Below are 16,599 nucleotides of genomic sequence, written 5' to 3' on the forward strand. Positions count from 1 at the left end.
GTCTATCTCAGCAGCGCCTCCAAATGTAACGGATTTTCTGAACTGGCCTGACCCACCCAATCTCACATTGGCCCCTGTGGTCTAACCAGTCCCCATTACATGGTCGTGTCTGGTGGTGCACCTGTTGGCAACAGGACTCCTGAGTCTCCCGCATGATGGTGTGTGGGGATTGCCCACCCAGACAGGCAGCTGAGGTAGTGTGCTGAGTCCTACCTATATCCAGTGCAGCGCCTCCACCTCATCAGGATCCCGGTGTCCGCTTGGGGATGATTCTGATGAGGAACTCCTCTGTGGTGCTTCTCTCTGTGTAATAACTCCACACTTGCACACGAGAGTGTTCTTAATCAGGAACATCTTTATTAGTACGGTGGGCCAGCTGCCCTCCACAATGGGGTGTATTCAGCCTCCCATGTTCACCGCACTTCCCTTTGAAAGGTATCTCTTCCCTTAATTGGTGGGTTCCCTATCTCCCCTTTAGGGAGATAGTCCCTGTGCCAGGTCCCTGGTCACAGTCTTATAAGCTGTCTCCTCCCAAGCCTGCACTCAGACTTGCTCCTTGTCTCATAGCTCTTACATCAGCCTCCAACAGCTTTTCTCTGTCTGCCTTGTGCTGCCAGACTCACAGCTCTGCATCAGACTACAGCAACAATGTTGCAGACCTCCATGTGCCTCTTACTGAACAGAGGCAGCACAGCAACAGGAACTCAACTAACTTTAGACAGTGCTGTGCCTTATATGACCTAGGAACAGGCACATCTCTGATGTCACTAACCGTGGACACACAGCATGTTGTCACTTCCTATGGGACATATGACACCTCTCCAGGGTGTGAGGGCAAACCTCCATGATAACTGCTGGCATGCCCATAACTTACCAGGCCTTACTGTCAGCAGGAGAGATGACTGCAGCCATTTTACAGCATGGTTACACTTATATATATATATTTATATACACACACACACATTACACACACATATATAAGGCTTGGGCCATAGAGGGTTGAACCGAACCGAGCCGACGCTGAGGCTCGCCTGCTGAAATCTGCGCGATTTCATGCCCATGCAGGCGAGCCAGCGGGCGCGATCGGAGGCGGGGGGAGACTGAGGGAGGCGGGGCAGTGACGTCGCTGGGCCAATCGCCCGCGACGCACCGACGTCGAAGCGCCGTGACGTTGACGCAGCTCCGCGCTGATTGGATGTTTTCAGCCGACAGCGCGCTGAAAAACAGCTTGGCGCTCAGCTGAAAACTCCAGCACCTCAGCACGCCTGCGGACGCTCGCGTGAGCCCCCTCTCAAGGCATCCTCATTGAGGATGCAGGGGCTCAGCGCGGAGCGTCCGCACGGCTCAGCGCGGCCTGTCCTTCTATGGACTCGGCCTAATATACACATTACATTGTATATAAAGACATTGCATGTACAGTTAAAGATAATATGTTATAAGTGTAACAGTTACAGACCAGATAAAAAAGTTGAGACCGCTTTAGTTTTGGAAGAGTTTAGCCTGCAGGCGGCTGTGAGGGTCTCCGGTAAACTGTTCCAGTTGGGAGGTGCACGGGGTGTGAAAGTGCATTGCGGGGCAGAAAGGTGACTTGGCTAGAGTAGCTGTGTGCATTAACCCTGATTGCATATCTGTCACGTGCTCCCTTGTGTGCTGTGCGTGACAGGTGGTATATGGGGACGGACTGAGGGGAGATATTGTCCATTTGAGGGACTTGCGAGGAGGAGATTGGATCAGCCAGCGAGCGGAGTATTAACCCTGGTCCCGTATGCAGGGCACGGGCTCACAGGTGTGCCGTACAGGGCCAATGTTGCAAACACATATACACACATATATAAATATACACGCACACACGTCCCAGTACTCACCCAGCATCTCTCTGAAGGTCACCGTGTAGCAGGTACTGTCCTCTGTTCGTCTGGTCACTTGACACTCCCCCCCTCCTGACATCTTATTGGACTGGAAATATTTTTCCAGTTTCCTGGTTAGATCCTCAGGGTGGGAGACCCTCACCAGGAGGGGGTGTCCTGAGCCCCCCGAGATCTCTGCTGCATCTGTCATGTTTGTCTGGGGTCTCTGTACCAACCTTAAGCACACAGCCCCCCCAAATATTCCTATTCTGGGCAAACCGAGTCCCTGGCCCTAATATCCCTGTCCTGTGCCCTCTGGTCCCCCTCCCTTTCTCTCAGTCTCCCTCCCTCTCTCCCCCTTTTTCTCTCCCCTCTGTCTGTCTCTGTATCTCTCTCCCCCTTTCTATCTCTTCCTGTCTCTCTATCTCTCTCTCCCTCCCTCTCCCTCCCTGTCTCTCCCTCCCTGTCTCTCTCTCTCTCTCTCCCTCTCTCTCTCTCTCTCTCCCTCTCTCTCTCTCTCTCTCTGTCTCTCCCTCTCTCTCTGTCTCCCCCTCTCTCTCTCTCCCCCCCTCTCTCTCTGTATCTCTCTGTCTCTTCCTGTCTCTCTCTCTCTCTCCCTCTCCCTGTCTCTCTGTCTCCCTGTCTCTCTGTCTCCCTGTCTCTCTGTCTCTCTCTCCCCTGTCTCTCTCTGTCTCCCCCTCCCTCTCTCTCTGTCTCTCTATCTCTGTCTGTCTGTCTGTCTCTGTCTCTCTCTGTCTCCCCCTCCCTCTCTCTCTGTCTCTCTATCTCTGTCTGTCTGTCTCTGTCTCTTCCTGTCTCTCTGACACTTTTACTTTCACTTGTGTTTCTAATAACTGGGAGGGGCAGAAACAGAAAAGAAACTCAAAGTCTGATCCCAGCCTCTCACCCGGACCCCAGCTCAGCCTCTCACCCGGACCCCAGCTCAGCCTCTCACCCGGATCCCAGCCTCTCACCCGGACCCCAGCCTCTCACCCGGACCCCAGCCTCTCACCCGGACCCCAGCCTCTCACCCGGACCCCAGCTCAGCCTCTCATCCGGACCCCAGCTCAGCCTCTCACCCGGACCCCAGCTCAGCCTCTCACCCGGACCCCAGCTCAGCCTCTCACCCGGATCACATACACCCCACACCCGGACATTCCAGGTAATTAACTTCTCACCCGCTGCTTCCCCTGGGGTTTTAGGGCGTCCCTTTACTCACCCGAGAATATTACAATTTCTTGCCCCTCAGATAAATATGACAACAATAATAAGCTTGAGGGGGTCCCTTATCCCACAGGGGGGTCCCTTATCGCACTTAGGGGTCCCTTATCCCCCAGAGGGGGTCCCTTATCCCACAGGGGGGTCCCTTATCCCCTAGAGGGGGTCCCTTATCCCATAGAGCCCCTCATCCCACAGAGGGGGTCCCTTATTCCCCAGAGGGGGTTCCTTATCCCACAGGGGGGTCCCTTATTGCACGGGGGGGGTCCCTTATCCCCCAGAGGGGGTCCCTTATCCCACTTAGGGGTCCCTTATCCCACAGGGGGGGTCCCTTATCCCATAGAGCCCCTCATCCCACAGAGGGGGTCCCTTATCCCACAGGGGGGTCCCTTATCGCACGGGGGGGGGGTCCCTTATCCCCCAGAGGGGGTCCCTTATCGCAAGAGGGGTCCCTTATCCCACAGGGGGGTCCCTTATCGCACTTAGGGGTTGTATACCCCTTGTATTTGTCCCGGCTCAAAAAGGGATTTTGACGTCAAACGGGTGTCAATCAATGTTACATTGTATGTATTGTGTGTGTGTGTACAGTATGTGTTACATTGTATCTATTTTGTGTGTGCAGTATGTGTTACTGTGGCGGTGAGGGGGTAACTAGGCTCAATAATAAAGGTCAAGCCCGTCTGGTTACCCCTGATCCATGTTTTGGGGTCCTAGAGAGTCAGCTCTTGGACCCAGGGTCTGCATATGTATTACCAGGTATAAATCTATATATATAAAGCAGAAAATAGCCGTGTTAGTCCAGTTGCGATAGTGCAGAATAAATTAGTTCTTCAGTATTAGGTGATACCTTTTTTATTGGACTAACAATTTATGTCATAGGACAAGCTTTCGAGAGTTATCCTCTCTTCTTCAGGTCAAGCAATACTGATCAGTATTGCTTGACCTGAAGAAGAGAGGATAACTCTCAAAAGCTGGTTATATATATATATATATATATATATATATATATATATATATATATATATCTCTAACAAACACACAGGGTTGGTGCCGCAATCAAAACCATCCCCCATAAATCAAAATAAATCACTAGGCCAGATGTAGGGGTTAAATTTACCCTCTGGCGGTGCTAACAACCTAATATGATATACGAACACAAAAAGAAAAAAAGAGGGTTTGTTGAAAGCACACGAAAAATATGTGAAAGTACAAAATGGATTTTATTAGCAATACAAAACACAAAAATAATATTAAATATTCTGGATCCGGGTTCATGTCTGGGGTATGAATGAACCCAGCTAGCTTCAACTCTGCCCTCTATCCAAAGCACAAGTCCTGTATATTTTCTTCACTTTATTTAGGAAAGCAGCAATAAAAACAGGCACTTGTGGATGAGATGTTTGTGTTGGAAAAGTGTATCTCTGTGGGTGCTTTGTAGTAAGGGCAGGTGAAAAGGATAAGGCCTTGCCAGTAGAGAGGAGAACGTACTCACTCAGCAAATGTTGAAGGTAAAAGGAAGTGTGAGGGAATTCTGGGTAGCAGGAATAGTCTTGGGACAGACTATCTGGAAACAAACAAGAGGGGAGGGCAGAATAGTCCATTCTGAGAAGAATCTCAGAGGTTGCTGTAGCAACTCACTGGCTACCTGCTCACAGGCAGAAAGGGCAACATATTGATACATCACACAGGCACGGTGTGTGTGTGTGTGTGTGTGTGTGTGTGTGTGTGTGTGTGTGTGTGTGTGTGTGTGTGTGTGTGTGTGTGTGTGTGTGTGTGTGTGTGTGTGTGTGTGTGTGTGTGTGTGTATGTGGAACAAATGCATGTAGCTGAACTTAAGGAGCTGACAAGCAGAAGGGGGGTCAGGCAGAAATGTGATTCTTTTTCCATGATATTAAAATATACTTAAACACATACTAAATGAACACTGCTGAACCAAAGAATACACAATAAAAATGTAGGGACCCCAAATATGTAACATGCAAAATACATAGGTATGATAATGCAAATCCAGCGGAAAATAATTTCCCCTGGAAATGCAATGGAGATCGGCCGATCAGCATCACATGATAATACAAATGACTGAAAAAAAACAATATGTACACAAACCCAAGTAAACACAGAAAAAGAGCAACAATGAAAATATAATGGATGAATACCCTAGATGCTGTGTAGCCAGAAGGTGGTGGCTAAACCCTGGCAGTTATAATAAAGAGCCAGAGAAAGACAGAAAATAAATGTCTAAAATATGCAGAGGTGGGGTCCCCTCAAAGTCTGAAATATGCAGAGGTGGGGTCCCCTCAAAGTCTGAAATATGCAGAGGTGGGGTCCCCTCAAAGACTAAAATGTAAACAATGAGTCAGCAGAGAAAACAAGGGAGAAAAACATGAGAAAATAACTCCCTAATGCCACAGCTAGGTGTAACTGATATAGGCTGTGGCAGACAAAAATGATAGTGTCCCAAAGGCTACCGTGGAGCAAGGAAATGTCCAGATACTTGCTATGACGCTGTCCAGATACTTGCTGTTCGGCCGATCTCCATTGCATTTCCAGGGGAAATTATTTTCCCCTGGATGTGCATTATCATACCCATGTATTTTGCATGTTACATATTTTGGGTCCCTACATTTTTATTGTGTATTCTTTGGATGTTGAAAGGGTTACTTTTCACTTTGGTAGGAATCACTTTACTCAACCTAGGGAGATTTGGACAGCACTGGTTTAGCAGTCTCCGAAACACAGACTAATACGAGCTCGGGAAGAGAGGAGTCAGACAACAGGGCTGCTGCTTCCACACTTCAAAGTTTTATTCAGCTGTGCCCCGATATTTATACAGAAAACTAAGGGCATGTTAATACATAACATATCATGTTTAACAATGAGAAATAACAAGTTTCTGTAGAGGTTATGTACAGTATCTGTGTTTTTGGACAAGGCATTAGTAAATCACTACATCTTGCTTATGTTTGGCCAGCAGTTTCTACTTCTACATTACAAAGAGAAATACAGGGAATGTTTCTCAAGAACATGCAGCTGTATTGTCTGGGACACTTTACTGCTCTTGTGCTATTGTATAAAAGACAAACTGAGAACAACAGAAGTTAATAAAGATTACAATTAGCATAGTGAGTTAATTCTCTCAGTACTGGAACAGCCCGTATAAGAAAGATAAAACTAGCAGATTATATTCACCCTTTCAATCCCTGAGACTTGTAGAGCTGACATATAATTTTAACCCCTTCAGATGTGTATTTGTACTCCCTGTGATTGGCCCACGGACGGCCACAGCTCATTGGCCTGAATGTCACAGCAGGCCGTGCCCCCTCACACCGCGTGCACCTCTTGGCCTCACTTGGAGTTGGAAGCTCACTTGGCAGGACTACAACTTTGATACGCCTTTCACACCGCTAACCACGGTCCTTCTCGCCTCACCGCCACTGATCTCACCCTCACTCTCTCTCCCCCGCTCCTCACTCTCCCCCCGTCACACCGCTAACCACGGTCCTCCTCGCCTCACCTCTGCTGATCTCACCCTCACTCTCTCCCCCGCTCCTCACTCTCTCTCCACCGTCACACCGCTAACCACGGTCCTCCTCGCCTCACCGCCGCTGATCTCACTCTCTCTCCCCCGCTCCTCACTCTCTCTTCCCCGCTCCTCACTCTCTCTCCCCGTCACACCGCTAACCACGGTCCTCCTTGCCTCACCGCCGCTGATCTCACTCTCTCTCCCCATTCCTCACTCTCCCCCGTCACACCACTAACCACGGTCCTCGCCGCTGCCACATTAGCCACCGCTACCCTCGCTCCTCGGCGCCGTCGCCTCACCTCTCTCCTCCCCCCCCACCCGGTCACAGCAAAATCATTACATATGTCTTTTCATCTTAATTAAACAACCTATACACAAAATGCTTAACCTATCCTTACCCTCTGTCACTCATAATAACTCACAGATTTACATCCCGGGCAGTGCCGGGTACCCCAGCTAGTGTAAAATATGCAACATTAGAGATTTTTTTGTGTTTTTACCTTTCCAGGGGTGCTGGGACCAGGAGATTGCGGGGCTGGGAGTTTCAGGGTGGGGTTTTGCAGAGAAAGTCTTGTCAGCTTGTGGCTATGTAGCGGGGTCCCCGAGTTACGGGATACCCCAAAGATGTGCCCGGGAATTTCTACAGTGTGGCCGGGATACGGCCAGTAAGAGTAGAGAGGATATATTCTTATTCTATCCCTGACACCAGAAAGGGGGACTTGGACATTTTAACACACAACCCAGTGTAAAAGCATATCTCATTAAAGGGTACATTTAATAAAGGGATACATGTTTGATGCACTGTAAATGAGGCACAGGGATGGGAAGGGTCCCTGTAGCTGCGGGGATCCCTAGGTAACGTAGGGTTGTATGGTATCCCCAGAACGATACTGGGCTCCCTAGTATGAGGGGCCACATGGTACTCCAGCTAGGGGATAAAGCTGAGAGGTTTTTATTAATATGTAAGTCAGGTTCTGCAGAGTGTAAGGGGTATTTTATTACTATAGTGTATTGAAACATATGCTTGTGCAAGCCATAGCCATTTTGCATAGGAGACATGATGGCTGCCCAGCCTTCTAGCTTTATAGGCAGTCCAGGATATACAGGTGTGAGAGCCACTTGTTCAGGATGGCTAAATGAAGCACCCACATTCTCAGATCAAAGGATGCATGGGCATGTGGCCTACCCCTGACAGGCAGGAGTCAACCACCGTGGGGGGGGGGGGCAGAGGGGGAAGCAGAGGCAGAAGGACCATATGTCACCTGCCCTGTGGACAGTCAGAGGTTTAAGAAACCCTGTTTAGTAGTCTCAGATTGGTTGCTAGGGAAATCTCTTAGGCCCCTGATAGGGTGAGGGGTTTTGGGGGGATGAACCCGAGAGGTTTTAAAAACCCTTACGCAGCTCAAAGTTGGCAGATCTCCAAGTCCTCCCAGATTTTCAGTTTTCTCTAAGTCCTCTGAGAGTTCTCTAAAACTCTCTAAAAGGTTTTTAAGTGTTTCCTGCGAGAAGTAGGCAGGGCTCTGCTTCAGCACAATCTGGAAAGAGGCAGGGCTCTGCTTCAGCACAGTCTGGAAAGAGGCAGGGCTCTGCTTCAGCACAGTCTGCCTGGAATCTTTGCAGTTTCAAGACTATTGGGGGTAAACTTCTGGATGTGACATCCCTGCACCTAGGAAAGAATAGTTTTGTTTCCCTAGTCCCAAGTAAGTGTGCTTTAATCTGTATTTTGTGTAACATTGTGTGTTTGCCTATTTTAAGTGAATACATTACCATTTATTTCATTACGTGTTTTGCTCAGTGAAATGATCCTAGTAAAAAAGGTGTAAATACCTGGTCTCCTGTGACAGTTACATTGTATGTATTGTGTGTGTGCAGTATGTGTTACATTGTATGTATTGTGTGTATAGTATGTGTTACATTGTATGTATTGTGTGTGCAGTATGTATTACATTGTATGTATTGTGTATGTGTTACATTGTATGTATTGTGTGTACAGTGTGCGTTACTGTGACGGGAGGGGGTATCCAGGCTCTATAATAAAGGTCAAGCCCGTTTAGGTTACCCCTGATTCATGTATAAGGGTCCAAGAGAGTTAGCTCTTGGGCCCTGTAACAGGGTGAATAAACGTCACCAGCCCTATGCCTGGCAGACCTATGTTTAGGTCTGCAGTGCAGCAGTGACTGGGTTAACATTCAGCTGGGAAGGTCTTGTCAATTAGTCTGGTCCCAACTGCCTCATCAAGGAGCTTTAAAAACCTCAGGCTGCACACACATGCAGCCTGTCTGTCCCAGTGAGAGATAATGAAATGCTGAGGGAGAACTCCTGCTAAGGTCTGTCTTCACTATACTGTTTGGCTATACTGTTACCCTGGAGTTTGAACAGCCCCTGATGGGAAAAGGGCCAAGCCCTGCTCAGGACTTATTTTCTGTTTGTTACATACGCTGAAAAGAAGCTGTTTTATTTTGTATGCCATGTTTGTGAGGCTCAATAAATAAGCCATTTCAGAAACCCACGTGTGGTTGCATGTACCCTGCAACAGGCCCAGTAACATTGTATGATCACATGTGAAGATTGAGATAATGTGTGTGGCTCAGGCTATATGAAGACCAACTATCATCACCTCCATTTTGGCCTAACCGGCATTTTGAGTGTTTGCTTGTATGAATGCTTATCTGTTTTATTCGTGTATGATCTGTGAATGTTTGATTCTTTGAGTATCGCTTTTAGATGTAACTAGTCATTGTGTAATTCCTACGAGTCATGAGAGGTTTGAAATAGCATTCGTAAGAGGTTTGTCCTGCCTTAGATAATTCTGCTGACCTTAGGTTCTGTTATCTGACAGATACAGTAACACACAGGGCTAAACCTTAAAGTCAGCAGGTTAAGGGTGGCCCACATTATGGTGATATATAGGATAAGAATATAGCAATGTAAAGCATATTTATGTATCAATATGTGTTTTTGTATAAGTCATCATATTGTTATTTCTCTCTAAGCCAGCCCCCTTAAGGGTTGTATTACTCATTTTGAAATGTACCAGATGATGATAAGGGATGATCAGTTTTGAAATATTTGTAATGTTTATTGTTTTGTGGTCACATCCTTTTTCAGACAATCATACAATCTTGCACAATGCTACACAGGTTAATGGGTCACAAGGGAATATATACAATGATTCCCTGTCATACTCTAGTGGCCCCCAATGACGTAAGAGAGAATTACATTTAACCCCTTGAGTAGGGATACCTTACACTAATGCCGAATTTAAAAAATGAAATGTTAATCTGAATTTGTTTACTGGGAACGTTTCTAAACCGAATTCCACTGGTGAATGAGGTTCCTGTAGGTAGAAATTACACTGGGAACAACAATCAATTTATGGGTCAGGTGCCTCCACGAACTAATGAAATTTGTGTAAAAATGTATTTACAGCCCTGAACTAAAAATGTATAGGGCGGATATGGCCTTAATTTTATCCATTAATTTACTTAACCAAGAACAGGTACAGATTAGATTAATGACCCTACAGAATAGAATGGCTCTGGACTATATTTTAGCGTATGTGCCCTAGTTAAAAAGCAATGTTGTGTTTTTATTAAAGATCAAAGTGGTAAGATTGAGCATGAGCTAGAGAAGATCACAGAGATACAGGAGAGATTAAGGAAAGGTGGAGATGAGAGGTGGGTTCCGTTAGGAATTACCAAATTGGTTGGTTTCCTAGAAGCGAAACTGATGAATGGATTTGTCTGTGTGTTTGCAGTTCTGATTGTTTTGTATGTCTGTGTCATGTGCAGTAAATCCATACTGCAAAGTTGTGTAACACCCTCTAACCAGGCCATGCCACTGTTCACAGACGACTCCACAGAAGATGCACTCTCAGAAGGAAAAGTCAGTCCTCAATGGAATACAGATGAAGATGATGGCAGAAAGACCAACCTGGCTGATATGATAGCCAGCAGTTCTGTGAGTTTCCAGAACTATCAAAGTCATGCAAATTGGGGCCCTCCAGGCCAGCGCGACGTTTCTGGAGTTTTATCTGAAATTATCCTTAAAAGACTATGTTTTAAGAATAAAGAGAGCAGACTGTGAAGATTGAGATAATGTGTGCGGCTCAGGATTATATGAAGACAAACTATCATCACCTACATTTTGGCCTAACCAGCATTTTGAGTGTTTGCTTGTATGAATGCTTATCTGTTTTATTCGTGTATGATCTGTGAATGTTTGATTCTCTTGAGTATCGCTTCTAGATGTAACTAGTCCTTGTGTAATTCCTACGAGTCATGAGAGGTTTGAAATAACATTCGTAAGAGGTTTGTCCTGCCTTAGACAATTCTGCTGACCTTAGGTTCTGTTATCTGACAGATACAGTAACACACAGGGCTAAACCTTAAAGTCAGCAGGTTATGGGTGGCCCACATTATGGTGATATATAGGATAAGAATATAGCAATGTAAAGCATATTTATGTATCAATATGTGTTTTTGTATGTCATCATATTGTTATTTATCTCTAAGCCAGCCCCCTTAAGGGGTGTATTACTCATTTTGAAATGTATAAAAATGTGATACTAAGCAATATTTCTTCAGAGGCCTGAGTTCATTGTTGAACTCTTTTCTCTCAATTGTGCCTTGGTGCAGATAAACTCACGTTGTTACTTTGAACCCTTGACTCATTGATTTTATTTCTACGCTTTCACACACATTATACTATCTGTAATAAAGCCATTTTTTGTGTTTTTTCCCTTTCCGGGCCAGCGAGCAGGGATTACTAGAGTGGGAGTTTCAAGTTTTTTTTTGCGGAGGAACCGTTGACGGAATGTGCCTTGGAGGTTGGGGTCCGGAGTTGCTGGTCTCCCCATAAATGTACCCAGGAATCATGCCTGATTCTCGGATACATGTAGGCACATTGTCCCGGCAATATCTCCCCTTGAAAACACAAGCGCGTCTCACCACTAGGGTATCCTGCTTCAGCACAGCCCAGAAAGGAGAACGAGGCACTGGGATAAACATGTATCCCTGTAACTGAGGGAATCCCTAGGTCAAGGGGGGTACCCCAGCTAGTGCCAAGATGACACACAACCAGTATAGGGTTTGTGGGTTCCACAACCGTATATAAGGTTGGGGGGGGGGGGGACTCAGAGTCCAAACTGAGTCACAGGGAAAGTGTGTGGGGAATACGGCAGATATAAAGGGACAACATTTTCTGTTCCCTGTCCCCAGAGACTCAGAGTGTATTAAAATATACTGTAATATAGTTGTAATGTGTTTAAACATTCGGAACCGAAGTCCAAACAGGCTGCCCGCGCTAACCCATGGGCACCGGTAAGTCTGCTGGACATCGGAGTTCAAAGCAGCCAGAGGAAGCCCAGAGGTGAGAACGGCATTTGGTCAGCGGGGAAAGGCGGAGTACCAGGTCCGGAGATCAATGGCAGTCCTCTGGGATGACCCTTGTTCTGCCAGACATAGGGGCGCCTGCCCAGCGGGTGGCATTGGGGTAGCTGGGGGGGCGGGGGGGGGGGTATGTGGCAGGCTTGCGCATGCCCCTTAGCTGTTTCGAATTTCCCGCTGACCCGGCTTTTCTACCCGGCTCGGCTCAGATTGGCTGCTTGAGAAAGTTCCCACGCGCTGATTGGCTGTCCACTCTGTTTCTATTTTATGAATGAAGCAGAGAATACTATAAGAAGCCGTGAGCCAATCAGATTGTGTGTTCCCCTTGAGTCAGAGTTGAAAGAACGCGGGCGAATTTTTCAAAGATGCTTTGTTTGTAATAGCAAAGCAACCGGCTTCGATTTCAAGCATGAAAAGCCGCCCGCCAGAGACTAAGTCCCGACTTTTGCGCCCAAGTTCTCAGAAAGTAACGTAGCAGTGGCGTATGGAATTTTATGCAGATTTGGGTTCCAGGAGATTCCGGGCTAAATCCTGGTCAGGGTAAAACTCTCTCATAGGGTTCCCTGCACCCAGGAAAGTCTAGTTTTCAACCCCAGCCCCAAAGTAAGTGTGAGTGGAGGTTTTCTTTCGCCTTTTTCACGCACAGTCACGGATCGGAGCATGAGTATTTACTCACAACATGCCTTTTATTTACATTTGTTTGTGAGTGCTAATTTGTGAATCTCGGATTATTAAATGTATCTTTTTAACGGTATTGCACCAGGATTGGGCGCTTTTCTTTATATATATATATATATATATATATATTTTTTTTAATATATCCACCACCTTTAACAAGGGCTCAGCATTTTTGGTATTTTTCCCCCCTTTATATTCACTACATGGTTAAGAATTAAATATTTTATAATTACTAAAATGTGGTCGCCTTTAGAGTAATTTTGTGGAATAAATTTATATATAGTCCCTATTTGATAATGACATTAGAAAATTTGTTTCAGTATCAGTACCCTCTTCAGCAGATTTAAAACCATCTACATACTTTCCGCCCAGTATGTCCTTAGTGAGGTCCTATATACTGTATACTTCTCCTGTAGCAGGACTAGACTTGCCTGTGGCCTCCAGACAATAGCCCGTGTCATTTGAGCCCTGCTGCTCCCTGTACTGATTGAGCCCGTGTTTGAGCAGAATGTGTGACCTGGAAGTGATTGGCAGTAACGCTGTGCCGTGTTTGAGCAGAATGTGTGACCTGGAAGTGATTGGCAGTAACGCTGTGCCGTGTTTGAGCAGAATGTGTGACCTGGAAGTGATTGGCAGTAACGCTGTGCCGTGTTTGAGCAGAATGTGTGACCTGGAAGTGATTGGCAGTAACGCTGTGCCGTGTTTGAGCAGAATGTGTGACCTGGAAGTGATTGGCAGTAACGCTGTGCCGTGTTTGAGCAGAATGTGTGACCTGGAAGTGATTGGCAGTAACGCTGTGCCGTGTTTGAGCAGAATGTGTGACCTGGAAGTGATTGGCAGTAACGCTGTGCCGTGTTTCAGCAGAATGTGTGACCTGGAAGTGATTGGCAGTAACGCTGTGCCGTGTTTGAGCAGAATGTGTGACCTGGAAGTGATTGGCAGTAACGCTGTGCCGTGTTTGAGCAGAATGTGTGACCTGGAAGTGATTGGCAGTAACGCTGTGCCGTGTTTGAGCAGAATGTGTGACCTGGAAGTGATTGGCAGTAACGCTGTGCCGTGTTTGAGCAGAATGTGTGACCTGGAAGTGATTGGCAGTAACGCTGTGCCGTGTTTGAGCAGAATGTGTGACCTGGAAGTGATTGGCAGTAACGCTGTGCCGTGTTTGAGCAGAATGTGTGACCTGGAAGTGATTGGCAGTAACGCTGTGCCGTGTTTGAGCAGAATGTGTGACCTGGAAGTGATTGGCAGTAACGCTGTGCCGTGTTTGAGCAGAATGTGTGACCTGGAAGTGATTGGCAGTAACGCTGTGCCGTGTTTGAGCAGAATGTGTGACCTGGAAGTGATTGGCAGTAACGCTGTGCCGTGTTTGAGCAGAATGTGTGACCTGGAAGTGATTGGCAGTAACGCTGTGCCGTGTTTGAGCAGAATGTGTGACCTGGAAGTGATTGGCAGTAACGCTGTGCCGTGTTTGAGCAGAATGTGTGACCTGGAAGTGATTGGCAGTAACGCTGTGCCGTGTTTGAGCAGAATGTGTGACCTGGAAGTGATTGGCAGTAACGCTGTGCCGTGTTTGAGCAGAATGTGTGACCTGGAAGTGATTGGCAGTAACGCTGTGCCGTGTTTGAGCAGAATGTGTGACCTGGAAGTGATTGGCAGTAACGCTGTGCCGTGTTTGAGCAGAATGTGTGACCTGGAAGTGATTGGCAGTAACGCTGTGCCGTGTTTGAGCAGAATGTGTGACCTGGAAGTGATTGGCAGTAACGCTGTGCCGTGTTTGAGCAGAATGTGTGACCTGGAAGTGATTGGCAGTAACGCTGTGCTGTGTTTGAGCAGAATGTGTGACCTGGAAGTGATTGGCAGTAACGCTGTGCCGTGTTTGAGCAGAATGTGTGACCTGGAAGTGATTGGCAGTAACGCTGTGCCGTGTTTGAGCAGAATGTGTGACCTGGAAGTGATTGGCAGTAACGCTGTGCCGTGTTTGAGCAGAATGTGTGACCTGGAAGTGATTGGCAGTAACGCTGTGCTGTGTTTGAGCAGAATGTGTGACCTGGAAGTGATTGGCAGTAACGCTGTGCTGTGTTTTTCAGTTGCAGGAGTATGGCGACTCAGCGCAAGGTTCCTCTCTCAGAAGAAACTTACAGACATCTCTTGGGCAGCGAGACGCAGCTCAACAACCTGTTTCTAAGGAGATTCCGCTGTGAGACTCTCCTGAAGGGTCCGAAGTTCTTGACATCTCCTTCTGGATCAGTAAGTTCTGTCTTAGTGTACAAGAAGAAGCTTCACGACGGCCTGAACATCTGTGTTCTGAAGGATGATATGACCAGGCAAAGCGCTGATGCCGTGGTGAACGCAGCCAATGAGAGGCTTGACCATGTGGGAGGCCTGGCCTTAGCACTGGTGAAGGCCGGGGGGCCAGAGGTTGAACAGCAGAGCAGGCGATACATTTCTACACATGGGCGTGTAAAAACCGGAACCGTCGCTGTGACATCAGGAGGAAACCTTCCCTGTAAGCAGATCATTCACGCGGTGGGACCGGAATGGTCTGCATATAATAGTAGATCCTGTGAATCTCAACTGGCGGACGTGATCAACAGCATCCTTTGTCATGTCAGCAAAGACAGCAACATCCAATCTGTGGCCATCCCAGCGGTCAGCTCGGGCATCTTTGGCTTCCCTCTCGATCTTTGTGCAGATATTATTGTGCGCACCGTCCAGAAGTTCGGGAAATTTCCCCATCTGAGAGAAATCCGGTTTGTGAACAACGATGATAAAACCGTCAACGCGATGAGGTCAGCCTGCGAGTACGTGTTAGGCGCAGGTGATCATTTCAGCGGGTCCCTGGCTGCAGCTTCACCTTCTACAGGACAAGGGTCAACTTCTACAGGACGAACGTCACCTTCTACAGGACGAGCGTCATCTTCTACAGGACGAGCGTCACCTTCCATCCGAATCAATGGCCTGAAACTTCACCTAAAGGAAGGACGCATTGAGGACCAGCTGGTATGTTTCGGTTTTTATCTCATCCTAATCTATTTGTTGCGAAAGCTTTGTCCCGTGTCCCAGGCTTGTCCATTAGCAAGGAAGGAAACGGGGTGGGGAGCGCACGGTGAGAATAAAGATACGCAGGATGTTCCGAGGGGTAATAATGTACAAGGATGCAGGTGGAGCCGGGGTAATAATATACAAGGGTGCAGGTGGAGCCGGGGTAATAATATACAAGGGTGCAGGTGGAGCCGGGGTAATAATATACAAGGGTGCAGGTGGAGCCGGTGTAATAATATACAAGGGTGCAGGTGGAGCCGGGGTAATAATATACAAGGGTGCAGGTGGAGCTGGGGTAATAATATACAAGGGTGCAGGTGGAGCCGGGGTAATAATATACAAGGGTGCAGGTGGAGCCGGGGTAATAATGTACAAGGGTGCGGGTGGAGCCGGGGTAATAATATACAAGGGTGCAGGTGGAGCCGGGTAATAATATACAAGGGTGCAGGTGGAGCCGGGGTAATAATATACAAGGGTGCAGGTGGAGCCGGGGTAATAATATACAAGGGTGCAGGTGGAGCCGGGGTAATAATATACAAGGGTGCAGGTGGAGCCGGTGTAATAATATACAAGGGTGCAGGTGGAGCCGGGGTAATAATATACAAGGGTGCAGGTGGAGCTGGGGTAATAATATACAAGGGTGCAGGTGGAGCCGGGGTAATAATATACAAGGGTGCAGGTGGAGCCGGGGTAATAATGTACAAGGGTGCGGGTGGAGCCGGGGTAATAATGCACAAGGGTGCGGGTGGAGCCGGGTAATAATGTACAAGGGTGCAGGTGGGGCCGGGTAATAATATACAAGGGTGCGGGTGGAGCCGGGGTAATAACATACAAGGGTGCAGGTGGAGCCGAGTAATAATGTACAAGGGTGCAGGTGGAGCCGGGGTAATAATATACAAGGGTG

General features: G+C 47.4%; 2 protein-coding genes across 5 annotated transcripts in view; one reads left to right on the forward strand and one right to left on the reverse strand.

Annotated features, from left to right (window-relative positions):
• DTX3L (deltex E3 ubiquitin ligase 3L) overlaps positions 1 to 2,279 on the reverse strand; it is a 37,286-nt gene extending 35,007 nt beyond the window's left edge. Inside the window, exon 1 of the mRNA XM_075609927.1 lies at positions 1,866 to 2,279. Coding sequence (XP_075466042.1) covers positions 1,866 to 2,058 — 193 coding nt within the window. The 5' untranslated portion in view covers positions 2,059 to 2,279. The remainder of the gene's footprint in view (positions 1 to 1,865) is intronic.
• Positions 2,119 to 16,599, forward strand: part of PARP9 (poly(ADP-ribose) polymerase family member 9) — an 88,432-nt gene continuing 73,951 nt past the window's right edge. For 2 of the 4 annotated variants that reach the window (XM_075609925.1, XM_075609926.1), the window contains exons 1-2: positions 2,119 to 3,009; positions 14,741 to 15,653. In XM_075609925.1, coding sequence (XP_075466040.1) covers positions 14,751 to 15,653 — 903 coding nt within the window. In that variant the 5' untranslated portion in view covers positions 2,119 to 3,009; positions 14,741 to 14,750. The remainder of the gene's footprint in view (positions 3,010 to 14,740; positions 15,654 to 16,599) is intronic. The other 2 variants (XM_075609923.1, XM_075609924.1) reach the window with 1 other exon arrangement.

This window comes from Ascaphus truei, chromosome 7 (assembly GCF_040206685.1).
Source record: "Ascaphus truei isolate aAscTru1 chromosome 7, aAscTru1.hap1, whole genome shotgun sequence".
In the NCBI taxonomy this organism is placed as follows: Eukaryota; Metazoa; Chordata; class Amphibia; order Anura; family Ascaphidae; genus Ascaphus; species Ascaphus truei.